We start from the raw sequence: 15,813 nt of genomic DNA on the forward strand, positions 1-15,813 counted from the left end.
GCTCTTCGCATCATCTCCAATCAACGCGTGTGCATATTGTTAGGGTGGCGACTCTAGGGAATGATTGGTTTGCAGAAGTCCCACCCAGAAAGTCCCGGTGTATTTGCATGTATCAATATAGCATATGATGTCTGATACCAATTTTCATTTTCATGCCACCTGATATCTGGCCACATATTACGAAAAGGGTCATGGGGCTTCGCGGTGGCAACTCACGGAAGCGCAGTAGCAGCTTACGGAAACAATGCCAACCGGGTGGAGAAACCAGCTCATACGGGGTGTGATTCGCACCTAGAGACCTTGTTACGTTCTGCTGTCCGTCGCACCATGCCGATATCACGCAGTCAGGCAGCATCTGCACCATGGTGCTGGCACAGCCCTGGCCCCCGTGCCCGTCAAATACGCCATAAAAAGTTGCCAGCCTGCCCATGGAAGATGCATCACGGACAACGTAATAATCCTCCATGGGCAAATTCACTCGTCGCCCTTGCGACAAGCAGTACCCATGTTCTGTGCCCACAGTTGCACCTCCACCAACCACACAAATGCCTTCCCGTTCTTCAAAACAGGAAGGTTTGCCAAAATTGAACCTATTCATTGTCTGAAGTGCTTCGTTGATGAGCAAATGATCAAGAACTATTGTGTGACTAGAGTCACCCTGGATGACAGAGCGACCACCACTGTCAGAGGCTCTGAAAGCGTTTGCAATATCTTGACAACTCTATGGGAATGTCGTTATCGTCAAGCTTTGTATTCCTGTGCACGTTCACAATTGGAATGTGTATTGATGGAGTTGATCTTGTGACAAAGATTCTGCGTGAGGGTTGTGATGGTCAGCCGAGGCTGATCTCCTTTCTTGCACGGTACAAGACTGAAAAGACGACATGTCAGGCTATAGCAAGTCAGGCTTATCCAGGTAGGTGATGGTCATACATTTGATGGTAGCACTGATTCCCAAGTATCCCAAGATGCTCCTTGTAGTTGCCATGCCCCATGTGCTTGCATTGTAAACAGATCATCATCATTCAAACCATCTTGTGTCAATTCTAACGTCATCTTTTGGCTTGACACCACCAAGCCCAAATAGAGCACGCGTGCGCTTGGTGATGAGGTCGTCGAAAGAATCTTTTTCTGGTTTCCGCTTCTGTCGCTTGGCCATGTACTCCAGCGCTGAGCCTGCTAGTTTGTCCACTTCGTCATCCAGCCGCTTCTTTTCGCTCTGCAACATTCAATGCACCGCTCAACCAACCCATCAGCACGGCATGCCGCCCTAGATACACCAACCAGAGTAGCCACGGCACATAGGCATCCTTGGTTTCGAAGCGTTCACACAGCATGTCCTGCATGCCACGTGCAGCTGCCGTTATCATGCACTGCACCTGGCACACAGGAATCCTGGCATCCTGATGTTGCTTGCCTCCACAATACAAGCGTGTCACGTCATGGGGAACATGATACTGTGTGTCATCGATCCCAGTGGCCTCTTCTTCGAGATGTCCACTGTTTCAACACCAATGAGGAAAGGTTGACGATGATCGTGCAACTGTCTGCAGGTCTACATGGACATTCTCTCCAAGCACACTACGGCAGAGATGTGCCACACGCCTATCAGGAACGGCCCCTTGACCGCATTCACACGCACACGTTGAAGTCTGTACCGAGCAGCACCTGCCGCCGGGCAGACGCATCGTCTCGGCCTCGCTTTCTGCGCTCCCCAGCTGACACAGCAATCTCCTGCAGGCTGTCTTCCCCTCGCTTAGATGCCACACGGGGTCGCCGCACATCTGCCGCCTCATCCTCATCATCACACTGCCGTTGCACCGGCCGCCGCGCTCCATGATCCGTGTTAGATGCTCGCCGCGCTCCAGGTTGGGATGGCTTGAGCCTTGCTTTTGGCGGCTCCTTCGCCTCCAGCCCTGCACATCAGACACGCAGTGAGCGATACCGCTACACAAACATGAATGCATCCCTTGTCAATGGTCCAAAATGGACCGTTCCCACACATGCATTCCACCTATTAAGCTCACTCCTTTGCGTTGGTAATTCAGTGCTTTGGGTTGCCTGCACGATTCAGGTCCTAATCATTGAGTCCAGCAAGCTAGCAGTGATGGGTACACATGCTGTATGTGCCTTGAAACGCCCCAAAGCCTTGTAAGCAAAACTTGGTTACCCTGCTGCCATCAGACCCCCTGCAGAAACCAAGGCGGCGGCCACCAGTTCCCACACGAGTTTCCAGGTAAGACGATAGCCGCAAATAGAAGATATAGAGCTGCCAGAATAAAAACGTGCCTTGTAACACCTTGGAATTCACGTTGCACGCACATGCGCCAAACATGTGGGCACGGACAAATGCTAGCTCGTCGTCGATGTTGCACAAATGACTCACTCCTGCCAGGTTCACAGCACGCTGTCCATACACGCGTGCGATACCTGGTGTTCGCCGGTTTGTGCAGGTAAACAAGTCTCACACTAAACGCACACAGCGCAACTGTTCCTCTTGCAGGCTTGTATGCACGCGTGCCTCGGTTCATCTCGCGTTGATTACTTGGTATGATATCCTCACGGGGAATCAGGATCATCATGTAGGGTATCGTCACCGGCACGCATGCACACAACCTCTGAGGGTCAGCACTACAACTTGTTGTGCTCTTGTCAACATTCAAGGCAGCCGCACGCAAGGGCAAACAGCAGAAACAGTCAATGCCGAGATCGCCTACCCTGCTTGATGTTGTCAAATTTCAGCTTGCGCTCTCGCTGGCGGCGATCGTTTCGGGCCTTCCGCTTGAGGCCTCGAGCCAGCAACGCTTCCTGGTCCAGTCCAGACAACGAATTCGTGACCCGCACTTCCTCGTCGCCCCCTCCTGCAGGGCCCAAGGCTTTGTCACGAGTGAATATCACTAAGATTGCCGTTACGATGCAGAAGCATGCGAGCATGCCGTTGCAGATGACTGCGAAACGGTCCAAGGATATTAAACGGGCGCAACACTGCGGAGGCGCACCATCAGATCGGGGTTCTTCTGATTCAGCAGCAGCCCGCTGTGCCAGGCGCTCCTGCTGCAGGCGGAGCTTGCGTTCGCGAATCTTGAGAATTTTGACGTTCTCAATGGCGAACTCGACGATCGGTCGCCTCTCCGCCGAGCCAAACAGCGTGGGGTTGTTGTTCATCTGCCTCAGGCACACAAGCGCCTGCTCGTGCGTCTCAAACTCGACGAACCCTATGCCGCGGGACTTGGTGTTGTTCGAGGCGTCGAGGCGAGTGGCGTCGCGAAGGATGACGGCTTGCTTCACCTTTGGGTGGAGCTTTGATGCGCGCTCGAGGACTGCCTGCTTGCTGATATCTTTGAGCTTCTTTTCGTCCCAAGTCGATGGGATGTTGATGATGTGAAGGCGCGTGGGCGAGAGAAAGAAGTTGGGGGACTTGAGCTTGAGCTTCTTCTCTTGGGCAGCGTGGCGGCGCTTGTTCTGGTCGTTGGTGGAGAGTGTGTCCCATAGGGCGGAGTCCTCCTCAATGAGGGCCCTCCTTCAACTGCACACAGATGAGCAGCATGCAAATCGTGATGGTCCAACAGGAAGCGAAACAGCAGTACACAGTGCACTGTGTACTGTGCCAACACCATGGCACCGCATGCAGGGCAGCATCAGTTGGCAGATACGTTGTGGGATTGCCTACGTAAGTTTGCAAGCCAGCAAGAAATAAGGACCTTCCCAGCAGCTATCTTTTCCGCAAGAAGACATATGCACAACATATAAGCAGCATGCACACCGCCTCCAGGCCTTGCTTCTCACAGTCGAATATGACGCGATGATTCCACGTTCGCGAGAAGTGGACTTGCCAGACATCGCAGCCAAAAAAATGCCCAGCCAGAGGGGCCCGAAACAGGCGAGCATGATCAGGACGCACCAGATAGAGGTTGCGGTTGTCCTTCGTGGCGCCTTTGCCTGCCTCTGCCTTGGATAGCGTCGCGGCCAGGGAGCGAGCACTTTCCTGCTCCAGTGCCACATGCACAGTCACCACCTGCCCCTTGATGCTAATGCCCGGCCCATTGCCGTCGCGCTCCTGCTGACTCACCTCTGCTGCTTTCTGAGCGCCAGCAGCTGTCTCAAACTCAACAAATGCTGTCCCTTTTGGCTTCTTTGTCATCGGGTTCATGACCAGTCTGCATCGGACCGTAGCACGTTTGTCGTACAACATGTACAGGTATCACTGGCAGCCAACTACAGCTCTGCATGTTAGCGCATAGAAGATCTGCCAATTGAGCATCAACTTGTGAAGTGACTGCTTGGAGATCGCAAGGCAACACCGATTCCATCAGATCCTCAGCCATGGTGTCGTCACTCTGAGAGTCAGAAATATGAACGAACGAAAGGAAGTCATCAGCTGGAACAGGCAACGGGTGAAATGACGTTCATGATCAGTCCGCAACGGACTGTAGTACAACACGTAAAGGTATCACTCGCAGCAAACTACAGCTCTGCATGTTAGAACATAAAAAAGTTTTCCAATTGGGCATCGAGTTGTGAAGTGACTGCTTGATGATCGCATGGCAACACCAATTCCATCAGATCCTCAGCCATAGCCACGTCACTCTGAGAGTCAGAATTTCAACGAACGAAAGGAAATCATCAGCTGGAAATGATTTGCCAACTGAGCATTGAAGTTGTGGAGTTGTGAGTGACTGCTTGATGATCGCATGTTTGACCACCAATCCTCTTTCATTCTGAGAGTCAACAACAGATCACCAAGGAAAACATCAGCTGAATGGACAGCGGGTGCACCTAGCAGATCTATCCTGGCAATTAAACCCAACACAAGGAATCAACGCGGCCGCGGCAGACATGGATGAGGTCCAAGCGGGTCTGACATCCACTGCAACAAACCGTCTCACACTTCTCACACAGCCTTCAGAGCCAATGGTGCCCTTGTGGCTGGCACATCATCCACAGCGCCCTGGCCCCATGAGGTGCACCACTGGCTACACAACTAAGGTGTTTGTGCCCTATACAAAACGAATGCACTGGAATTTGCTCATGCAAGCTATCTCGTGAGATACGTCCATGCTTTGCCGACATCATTGCACAGATAAATCAACTTGCCTGCAATTGCCCTTCAGCCATTGCAACGTTTCATCAGTACCACAGCCATAGTTGTCAGCATGTGCATCCATGTCACCATGGGGATCTGATCTTATTGCGAAAGGAATTCGTCACTTGAAACGCTGGCTGACAAAGAACAACTCACTACATCTCGGCAAGTGCTGCAGTGTTCTGCCCATCTACACAATGCACAGGGCAATGAACATACACACACACTGCAAGCCCGGCATGTCAACGAGTCTTTGCGCCAGAGCAGTGTATGGGAGAGAGAGCCATACCTGCATGCCTTGATGGGACCGTAGCGTGCCAAACGCGCAGACAGCTCCACAGACGTAATGGACAGAGGCAGGTTGCGCACAAACACCTGCCGTTTGATCTCGCCGTTCCCGCCCCGTCCCGACGTTTCCGCTTTCGGATCGCTGCGCTCACCCTCCCAATCAGCCACAGCGTCTTTGCTCATCGATGAGCGCGCCTTCCCAGTTGTTTCTTGTGCCTGGCACTTTGCGTCTGCAGCCCCCTTCGCGCTGTCCTTGCCGACCTGATCCGCTGCCGTGCCCTTGGCAATTCGCTTTGCAGCAGCGCCATCATCCCGCCCCGATGGCCCCATCACGCCCTGAAGAACGCGCGAAAGCATGCCTCGCTCCTCCTTTGACAGCCCCTCGTCGCCCCCCTCCCCATCATCGGCCCCCTGCGCTGCGGCCTCGTCACCCTCATCGCCGCTCTCTGGTTCGCCGTCACCGGACTCGCTCCCTGCATCATCGCCGCCAACTTCTTCCCCGTCGGACAACAGCTCGTCTTCCTCCACGTCAGAGTCCGAGCCTCCCTCTTCACCTGCATCTGACTCACGGCCTGAATCAGAATCGTCGCCCTCGCCATCCTGTTCCTCGTCAGCGTCTAAGTTGTCTGTGCCCTTTATGCTGCCAGAGGTGGCTGGTGTGAGGTCATACGTCTCGCCGTCATGCGGCAGGGGAGCTGCATTTCCAGCAGCGTCCTTGTACGCGGCCTTTGCGATGGACCAGTCCGCGACGACAATCCTGCCTTTGTACTCCTGCGGCAGCAATCTACTTGTGTGCCCACATGATGACGGCACGCCCTGCAGGACATATTGCAGCACACATGACACAGCACGCAGACTCGCACGGTGGATATGCCGCATATGATATGTGACTTGGCACCCCTGAGCAAGCGGCACCGATGAGAGACGCTGTTGTAACGTAACATTGGGAAGGCTCTCCAGCGTTCAATTGACTCCACAGATACCATGGCAGCAAGAGCTGGAAGCCTGCGACAGCAGGTGGGAAAGGGGCTAGCACACCTTGCTGTTGATTGCAGCTATCGCACGCTCGGCATGCACCCGGCACGTAAACGCAACAAACGCAAAACCCTTCATCTGGCCGTCTGGCTTCTTGGGTATGCTCACACTCCAAACAAACCCGATCTTTCCAAGGAGCTGTGAGAGCTCGTCTTCGCTCGTGCCAAACGGAATGTTTCGCAGAATGATCCGCCACTTCTTGATCTGCGCGCCTTCCCCGTTCACCTGCCGGGACCACAGCACACCGCCCCCCTTGCCCCGTTTGCTGTTGACAAAGGCCTTCCCATGCAACGCCCACACCGCCAAGAAAGCAGCTTTCCCCGTTTGGTAGTGGATCATGACGGAGTGACCGTCACAGCCATCCTGCCTGAGCTTTGCAAATGCGGCGATGTGTGGCGGAATTGGATCCGTCACGCTCGTGACCGCGCCGAATTGCTTCGCAATTTGCAAGATCTCTGGAAGGCGACCCTTGGGTATGTTGCCGACAGCCACAGCCTTGCACAGCTCCGCTTTGTCAGCTGCTGCCAGGTGCGTGCTGTGACGATGCACTTCGGCTGCTGCGGCCACGGGCATGGCGGCCTCAATGACGGGTGAGGGCTCTTCATCTGCACACAAAGATGGGAAGGCATGGGAATTTTCCGCGGTTGCAAGAGTTGAGTCAGCCATCTGCACTGTGCACGGGCTTACTACGACATGTTCCTACGTTTGCTGCGGAGTCAGTGTGAACGCTGCAGCTTCCATAAGCACGAAAAGTGTGTAACAGCTTCAAATGATGGGTCAGAAGCCATGTGTGTCTAAATTTGTGTCAGCATATCTGAATGCGCATCTGGCGCCGTGGCAAGGCCGCCGCTGCGGCTCAGAGAATGAGCATGAGATGCCTTTGACGCCTATCAGTGCAGTGACCACATCCTGCAACGCACCCGACTCTTCTTCGTCATGGACAACAGCAAGATTTTCTCCGTCGTCATCCTTCTTCGCCTTAACCCTCCGATGGTTGCCAGCCTCAATGACCACTTCTCCTTGGGCTTTCCGCTTTTCATTGCGAGCTTGCAAGGAGTCCCGCTTCACAGCAGTCTCAACCTGGAACACATCCACCTGACATGACCAAGGAGTGCGCATCCTTGGTCAGCTACATAGCTCAGCTACACACATTCACGTGGCCTACTGTACCAGAGAGGCTTGAAAGCAAGCCTCTCTGACTCACTGTCACGAGGAAACCCTTGCATATTCTATGTACATTCCCACCTTCTGAACCAATGTAGGCAACAAATTTGTGAAGCAACGTACATCATCATCCATATGCAAAGTTCAATCTTGCGTCAATTTAAGCAGTCTCACTATATGCACGATTGCGGTTGTCGTACCTGCAGGGCTCGTCCATCTAGCTTTTTACCTCCCAGCTCAGCCGCAGCCTTGGTGGCGTCATCCTTCAACGAGAAAGTCACAAATCCAAATCCTTTGTGATTCTCCGAGCCCCTTGGACGAACTAAGATTGCTTTTCTCACAGGTCCCAGCTCCGAGAAAACAGAGGATAGGCGCTCTTCGTCCACTGTAAAGGCAATGTTGCGCACGAAGACCGTGCAATCATCTTGCTTGGACTCAACCTTGACCATAATGAATCTCCTAGGTGGATGCGGGATGCGAGAATGCTCAGCTCCACCCTAGCCGCCTTACGCACAGACACACATCGGTACGCATGGACGAAATCACCAAACTGCCAATCATAATAGCATCTCACAAAAGAAGATATGGTCTCTTTGAATACGTTGTATTGCGATTGGTCCTTGGGGTCAAGCGCGAACGACAGTCTTCGCTACGGCGTGGCTTACATGGCTGCTACGGCAGTGACACGATAACACGCACGCTGGTAAGGATCATCATGTATGTTCAGTGCCATCGGCCAACCATATTCCACTGACAGTGGCACTGTTCAGTAGTGCCACAGCCTGTTGTAGCACAGGCTGCTGGACCCAACTCGACTCCCTAAGTAGATAGCTCGAGATAGCATATGATGCGACGCGCTTTCGGGCCATTTTCGGCTTTCAAACCATTGTTCTCCCTCTGGTACGCGCCCCCTTTAACGTTGCAGTGCCGTCCCTGATACCGCAAGTTTGGAACTGCAGCCCAACACGGCATGCCGACTGTACAGATAGACGCTCGGCGTTGCAGGCAAACATGGGTCCAGATACCCTCGAGCAACATGGGCACATGTTGCCACCACCATCCCAGTGGCCATCATCATGGACACCCTAACTAACATGCAGTCAGGTTATCGCCTGCGTCTAGGCGACAATGCTTACATTTATTGCCCTGGCAAGACGGATCATCTCAAGGCGATGTTGCCAAACTCAGCAGTCGGGTGCTTTTTTTTATAAAGGCTCCACCTTGGGTGACAACAGGCTGCCAAGCAGGGCATGGCACACAACGGACGTTGCGGCTCCACACCCGGCACGCCCGGCCCCAACTTCAGGCAGGTGAGCTAGCATTGTCTGGCGAATAAACTAGTAGATATGGTGCACTTGTATTGTCTGGCACCTTCATTTATAAATTAATCTTATTATTCTTTCAAGCAAGATTGACTTTCAGTTCTGTCTAACATTCAGCAACCAATGTTGCCGTTCACTTGCAATGGCACTTGTGCAATCACCAATTGATCATGTTCTCGAAGTTGGGCACAGTGTACGGTTCAAGCACCAAACGCGTCAAGAAGTAGAAGATGATGCCAAGCGCGATGGACACTGGCAAAGCAGGCAGCGCTTTCTTCAGCACAGCAAGCAGCAGCAATGTGATGCCAAGGCCTGCAATCACTCCTATGAATGATGCATACACCGTCATGAAGTCATACAGCGAAGCTCTGCCAACAAGGACCGAATAGAAAATGAAGTCCCCCAGCCCCAGCTTTACCGCTTGTGGCATCCCCACGCCGTACCGATCTTCATCGTCTTCGTTATCACCTTCATGTTGGCGGCGAGGAAGTCGCCGTCTTGCCTCTGCACTAACATGGGCGTCAGAGCGAGAGAAAGCAGGTGACACATGCACAGCGTGGTTGCCATCTGCAGCCGGGAAGACAGGGGACACAGGGAATGCGGGAAATGGCCGTGGGCAGGTGGCCTTTCTTGGCACCTTCGACAGCGCGCAATGACGCACATCAGGTTGTGGACCTGTGCTGATGCCTTCAACCTGCAGGTGCCCAAACATCCGCGACACCAGCCATATGGACATCCATGCTCAGCCCAGCAAGTTTCTCCTGCACCATGCTGCAAAACGACTGCCGCTAGCGGAAACTCAAGTTGATAGAATGCAAAGACTTGCATGGGATGTAGCCAGGAGAGTGGGTAAACACCTTCAGGCGGTGCAATGGGTTCAGGCGGCTGCAACGCTGCTTGCCGCGAAGCCAAGTCAGAGTCAGCTGTAAGCGAAGGTATCGAAATTGGACGCTCCTGCTCAGCACCGAATGCAAATGGCCGGTGAGACTCGGCATTGCTGATGAGTGGAGTGGAAGTGCCATCCTCGCCATCGTCCATGTTCATGGCATCACCCAGCCTCCCAGCCTCCTGCAGAGTCATAGCTTTACAAGGAGATACGTGGGATGCAACCATGCTACAGCTGAGAGCAGTTTGCTGCAAAAAGATGAAGAGACTCAAATAGCAGATATCACATTGTCATACGGTTGCAGGGTGCGAGACCCATCATTTCGTTATGTCGGATCAGCCGCCTGTGGCTGCCCAGGTACGCTTGGTGATGGTGGCGGTAGCACTAATTCACAGCTGAACATCTAGTTTTTCCTTTTGGATTGCGTGAATAGTAAATATAATACGGCAATCGTGACCCCAAATGAGACGCCACCAAGCATGCTTGGATGAGGCAAGAGCTTGCCATATTGGCTACTGCTGGACAACAAAATAGTCTAACACAGGATTGTCCCACAAGCACACACCATTCACATTACCACCAACGGCAGTCAATTGACAAATAAGCCCATTTAGGAGGCAGCCAAACGAACAAAGCGGGAGCTCCCCGAGTTGTCCGCTCCATGCATCACATGCTGCATGGAACAGCATCTCAGCACAGCCATCACAGCTGCAAAACTCACCGGTGCAATGTGGATGCGATGCAACGGCAGCATGGTGTCCATCACCCCGGGCTTGTCCACGAGCTCGATCTCCACAAGGTCATCGTGCACGACAGCGCCTTCATGCGCCTCTCCCACTGCAGCTGCATTGCCGTTGACCTGGGGACGCCGAGCGCGGGGCGCGGCTGCCCGCGCCTCGTACACCAATGCTGGGATGTCTTGCTGACGCTCAACCGCTATGTTGATCAGTATTTGAAGGGGCCCTTGTGGCGTGAGGACGGCAAAGAGGTCGTACAACGACATGCAGATGAGCAGGATCCACGTTGTCCACTCTGAGATGAACGTGAACACGTATGCCACGACCACACCCGTCCACACCAAATATCCCTGAAACAGGGCACTAACTTTGAGGCATCGACCTGACATGTACCAGGCAAGCGCCGACGAAATGGCTGACCTCACACACGCACCAAGGCAGAGCGGAACATCATAGCAGCAACTGCTGCCCGGCACTCAGGTGTCATCGAATGCATTTGACATGCAGTCAAGGCATGCCCGGCATGAGTAAACAGCAAAATAAGTGGATATAGCGTATGCAGCGCACTACAGTGGTATCCTTGAAGCCGCCATCCACCTCTTAGTGTCGACAAAAGTGGAAACTCTACAGCAGTACAGCATGCATGATGTGCACAAGCTGTACGAAAACGCAAATTCAATCAGTAGGGCAATGGAGGCGTGACGGGCATCGCGTGGGTACTGTTGCAAGGCGTGTGGGTCCCTGCTCCGATGAGCATTCACATGTACTGCTTGGAAATAGCATCAATCGACTCACGTACAGCATCATGACATGGGCACGGTTACGATGAGTAAGAAACTCGACTGCATTCAAGCAAGGTGCACATCACACAAAGCAGCATCTACATCCTTGATGACCATGGCCAAGATCAGTGGATTCCAACAGTGCATACAACAGAAAAGCACAACCGATATTGACCATACCTGCTTGAGCGTCAGAGGAGCGGGCACGAAGAATATACACACTGACCCAACTGCCGCAAAATTGTAGAGTAGAAACAGGAGTGAAACTGCGTCCATGTGAACGTCCACCCGCTTGAGGAAGTCAGTCACGATGAAGCCAGTCATGAAGAAGAAAATGACAAACATGGAGAAGCCCATGTAGTATAGAATCACCTTGACACACTGCATGGGGCCTCCATAATTGCAGCACAGGGAGTGGAATTTCAGGATCGCTCGCAAGGAAACTCTATGTGGTGCATCATGTTGTTCTTTTCTACTTTGATGCCAAGCGGCCTTCCGTGGGGGACTCCCAGGCACCACCATATGCAATGTGCAAATGCCAAGCTGATATGAAGTGTAGCACATTATTTCACGCAGCGTCTATTCTACATTGTGCTGAGTGGCACTACGACTAGATGTCACAATAAGACCGAGTCAAACGGGAGGTAACGGCCATTGTTGACAGGACAGAGTGCAAGTGACATGAGATGTCCACGATGCAGGATCCAAACCGCACCCCATACTTGAAGAGTATTACTATGACAAAGGTCATCGCCATGACGATCGCAATGAAGATGATTGCATTCAGCAATGAACCACCGAGCTTTCGAGCACTGCTGTCTCCCTCCTGCATTGCCATTGGCTGCAGTTAGGTTGATGCTCACAGCCGGGTCACATTCAAAATGGAACTCATGAAACCTCCTTCATCAGCCTCAGATATATCTAGCCAGAGCATCTACCATGCCTGTGGAAAGCCAACGTCATACATCTTTCACGGCAGATATAGAGGCAAGATGTCTCTATAGCTGTCAGGAGTGAGCACGCAGCTGTATCATCCTGAAGCTAGACGTGACTGCAGATGCGTTCAAGATCAAATAGAAATGTGTGATGAATGCAACCAGGTCTGTGGGGGAATGCTGCATACGGTCGGCAGGAAGAAACAATCAGCATGGTCAACAAACCCTGACGATGAGCATCGGCATTACATGGCACCAAGCATATCCACAACTGGCCAAACCGCTATCGAATGGTTCACCTCTCTTAAGTGAGGCGTGAACGTGGGTGGTTGCTAGATCCTTGCAACTGCGTGCTGTCGACACAGGACCGATGGCGTCTAAGGAGCGAGCCTGGCAGTTAGGTCAATGCCTTATGGACATGTTGCGCAATAGGAAGACACACCTATATTTGAGGTGATACACATGTGCACGAACGCACCTCTTCTTTGTAACCGGCGTTGGCAATTGCTACAGACCCGCTGTTCGCCTCCCCAGAGTTACTGTCATGCATCAATCTCACGAGGAATATGGTAATGACCATGCACAACGAGACTGGAGTTGCGATGCCGGTGATCTCCTGTCCCAAATCTTTCAATACGCTATGCTCATGCTCATCCTCCATCTCGACCTCCAAGCCGTTCTTGGCACACTACGAGCAACCTTGCGAGTAAATTATAATCTAACACCACAGCATCATGCAAAGAAATATGGGATGCTCTGCTTCAGACATCCCTTCGGACAAGGTTATACACCATGCACCCAACTGACCGTGTGGTACCCTTGCAGATGCTTCTGAACATCGGTGGAAATACGAGATGCTTTGCGTGGCTCCAAGAGTTCTTGGCAAGATCCTGTACCGTGCATGTTTTGCCCACAGTGTCACTGCCAGTGCTGGTGTATAAGATACAGCCCCGTCATCGACTACTTGTATGCGCGTTGTGGGAACAAACGGTTTTCGAAATTGTTGACATGCTTTCAACGCGATGTGGTTGAGACAGCACCTCTCATGCAAGAGGTCCTGGTAGCAGGTTGTTCGTTTCTTTGCCCAACGCATCAGCGCATAACAACATGCTTGTGGTTGTGAGACTCTAGCCCAGATGACCACAACCCAGGTGGGTGAGCAGGTTTGCGCGACAAGCTAGTCATGATTGATTAATGTGATGCAATGTGTTCGAACGTTGCATTATCGCAGTATTGATGTTGAGGTACATCGCTCGAATGGCATTTCAGGGAGGTAGTTTGAAATTGCCATGGAGCGGGTCTTCCGCATTGGTTTAATTCTCTACCATTCACCCTTCCCACCATGTAAGGCGCTTTCCGGTCTTGCCAGGAACCCTCAGGGGGAGCGTACTGACTGGCATGTATACCCGGCCTTGCCTTTGCGAAGGTCCCAAAGCGCGTACTGCCGATGAGGATAGCCGGCTGAATTGAAATGGAAATTTCATCGTGCGACAGCACTTGGAGCGATCGCAAGGGGAGCGATCGCAAAGGGAGTCACAGCCCGTACAAGCCTGCCGGGCAGCAGGACAGGCAAGAGCACGCAGAAGCCCAGGAACGTACGTCTCCGTTTTATGAACCCAATGTGGGCATTTCATGGTTGTGTTATATGCAATAATTCTCAATTCGGGCCCCTTTGACCAACGCTCTTTCACTTTCGTGCCAGCGTCTCTTCGTGATGTAGCCCAAAATGCCGTCTCCCGCTCCACAATCGTTCCTTACTTCCTTTGTCACCCATAATTGTCGATATAACAGTATTTGTAAGCTCATGATGATTCCGTTGACCATTTGGCAGGATTAAGCAACACATTGGCAGGCAACAGCACTGCCCAGTCTCCACAGCAAGTTGACGGTTCCTCGGATGTGCCAGTAAGGTATTCCAAATGCATGTGCAAGCGATGCGATGGACACAATCAATGCCCTCAGTTAAATTGAAGGGCAGCTGCTTGGACCACTCCTTGCACCAACCCCGATTTACAGGACGAGGACCATTTGCCTCTTCCAGCATGTATTTTCGCTGTGATATGTTGGTATCATCATGTTCAAAGACTAACACACCTGCAGGGTAACGGATGATGGGCCTGCTCCCGGAAGAGCAGATTTAAGCACTGGCTTGAAACAGACTTGTCACACATGCAGGGTATGCAGAGGCACAGAAGACAACCGCCCGCCTGGCTGTGCGGCTGATCAAGGGTGAAGGCGTGGTCAACTTTCAGGGGCAGCCTGCGGACACTCGAGCGGTTGTCTGGTGCGAGGGCACCAGTTTCAGCAGCAAGGTCGTCACACAAGACACTCACCCTGAGTGGAACTTATCTGGCGTATTCGATTTGAAGAGAACCTACCCCCTGCGCTCGCGCATCAAGATTGTAGTTTACTCCAAGATCTCGCGGTGGCACCGCACAACCATTGGCTCATACGAGGCAGACCTGGAGACTTTTTTAGAGTCCGCGCATGGCACGGGGCTAGAAAGCGATGACATGGTACGCCTCCCTGCCCTGCCTTGCTGTGAGAGGACGAAAAACTCGCGCTTCTTGCTATATGTCAATTTTCTAGATCCTTTCGTTGTTGCGGATTAACAGCATCTATATTCCGTACTGCCAGATTCTGTGCAACCGGACTGAACTCAATGGTTGCATCGTTAGTCGGCAGCCCGATGTAAGGTGCATGCTGTGTGTTATATTTACACCATGTCAACATCAAAGCGGCTGTGGTACCACGTAGGGCGCGCCATTGAAGCAGTCGATGTCTGAACCGGCGTGGATCAACCTGAGACACAAAGGCCATCCCGCCGGCCGCGTCCAAGTCCAGGTGCACTATGTCAAAGACATCCAGCACCGCGCTCTGCGGATCATGGCAGTCACGTGGAACGTCGGCGACGCCATGCCCACGGATGCGCTCAACTTTGGCTTTTGCTTCCCAAACGTGGCCAGGTGCTGCTTTTGGCGGAGACTGTTTATGCTGTGCCCCAAGTGCTCGCTTGTGATATGAAAATTCCCTGTTTGTGAACGCGCCCATGCTGTGACAAATGTGCACGTTGTGAGCACCGCCGGCCATGTTGCCGTCCATGACCTAATCTTACGCAAAGTGTGCCGGAAGGGTTCTTTGACTATCCCTGTCCTGCCCGCATGGTGATGTACTTGATCACGAGTCTACCGCATCACCACGGGCGACTCGAAGAGTTTCTTGGGATTCGGTGCTGTCATACAATCATTCATTTGAATGAATGCCACTGGGGTGGTGACATCTCAACACATCCAGAGCGGAACCTTGGCCCTTGTTGCAGTGGCATGTACGATCTGGTGGTGGTGGGTGCCCAAGAGTTTCCCAACTACACCGGACCACTTCGGGGGAATGAGCAAATGGTGCGAGCCGCAAACAGAATGGAGCCTGGCTCGAGCGAACCGTTCTCGAAGAATTTTATGGCAGAAACGGATGCCACCGCCCCACTTGATGAGTCACAGGCGTCGAAGCAGGAGCATTCTGGCGGTGGAGACGATGACAGCTCCTCGTTTCCACTTGGGTACAGCGGCTTCACACGAGCCTCC

The 15,813-nt window shown here is 52.7% G+C and overlaps 2 protein-coding genes across 2 annotated transcripts; both read right to left on the reverse strand.

The window, feature by feature from the left end:
- Positions 1 to 3,712: 3,712 nt before the first annotated feature.
- LOC149809461 (uncharacterized) lies at positions 3,713 to 7,072 on the reverse strand. Its single transcript, XM_089994823.1, has 3 exons — positions 6,410 to 7,072; positions 5,373 to 6,187; positions 3,713 to 4,157 (listed from the first exon to the last, which is right to left on the reverse strand). The coding sequence occupies exons 1-3, from the start codon at positions 7,070 to 7,072 to the stop codon at positions 3,713 to 3,715; spliced, it is 1,923 nt and encodes a 640-aa protein (XP_089850949.1).
- Positions 7,073 to 9,049: 1,977 nt separating this feature from the next.
- Positions 9,050 to 12,893, reverse strand: LOC149809462 (presenilin-like protein At2g29900). The gene is made up of 7 exons (XM_089994824.1): positions 12,711 to 12,893; positions 12,013 to 12,123; positions 11,478 to 11,678; positions 10,410 to 10,865; positions 10,224 to 10,313; positions 9,715 to 10,026; positions 9,050 to 9,586 (listed from the first exon to the last, which is right to left on the reverse strand). The coding sequence occupies exons 1-7, from the start codon at positions 12,891 to 12,893 to the stop codon at positions 9,050 to 9,052; spliced, it is 1,890 nt and encodes a 629-aa protein (XP_089850950.1).
- Between the last annotated feature and the right edge of the window lie 2,920 nt (positions 12,894 to 15,813).

Source organism: Nuphar pumila, unplaced genomic scaffold (assembly GCF_984573655.1).
Source record: "Nuphar pumila unplaced genomic scaffold, dmNupPumi1.hap1.1 HAP1_SCAFFOLD_1199, whole genome shotgun sequence".
In the NCBI taxonomy this organism is placed as follows: Eukaryota; Viridiplantae; Streptophyta; class Magnoliopsida; order Nymphaeales; family Nymphaeaceae; genus Nuphar; species Nuphar pumila.

Excerpts from the sequence above, each read along its gene's own strand:
- LOC149809461 (XM_089994823.1), bottom strand. The coding sequence starts at position 7,072 with ATGGCTGACTCAACTCTTGCAACCGCGGAAAATTCCCATGCCTTCCCA. Across the intron at positions 6,188-6,409 it reads TAGCTGCAATCAACAGCAAG|GGCGTGCCGTCATCATGTGG; the intron begins GTGTGCTAGCCC and ends TATGTCCTGCAG. Across the intron at positions 4,158-5,372 it reads GGTCCCATCAAGGCATGCAG|ACTGGTCATGAACCCGATGA; the intron begins GTATGGCTCTCT and ends GGTCCGATGCAG.
- LOC149809462 (XM_089994824.1), bottom strand. The coding sequence starts at position 12,893 with ATGGAGGATGAGCATGAGCATAGCGTATTGAAAGATTTGGGACAGGAG. Across the intron at positions 12,124-12,710 it reads ACGCCGGTTACAAAGAAGAG|GAGGGAGACAGCAGTGCTCG; the intron begins GTGCGTTCGTGC and ends ATGGCAATGCAG. Across the intron at positions 10,314-10,409 it reads ACTCGGGGAGCTCCCGCTTT|ACTATTTTGTTGTCCAGCAG; the intron begins GTTCGTTTGGCT and ends ATCCTGTGTTAG.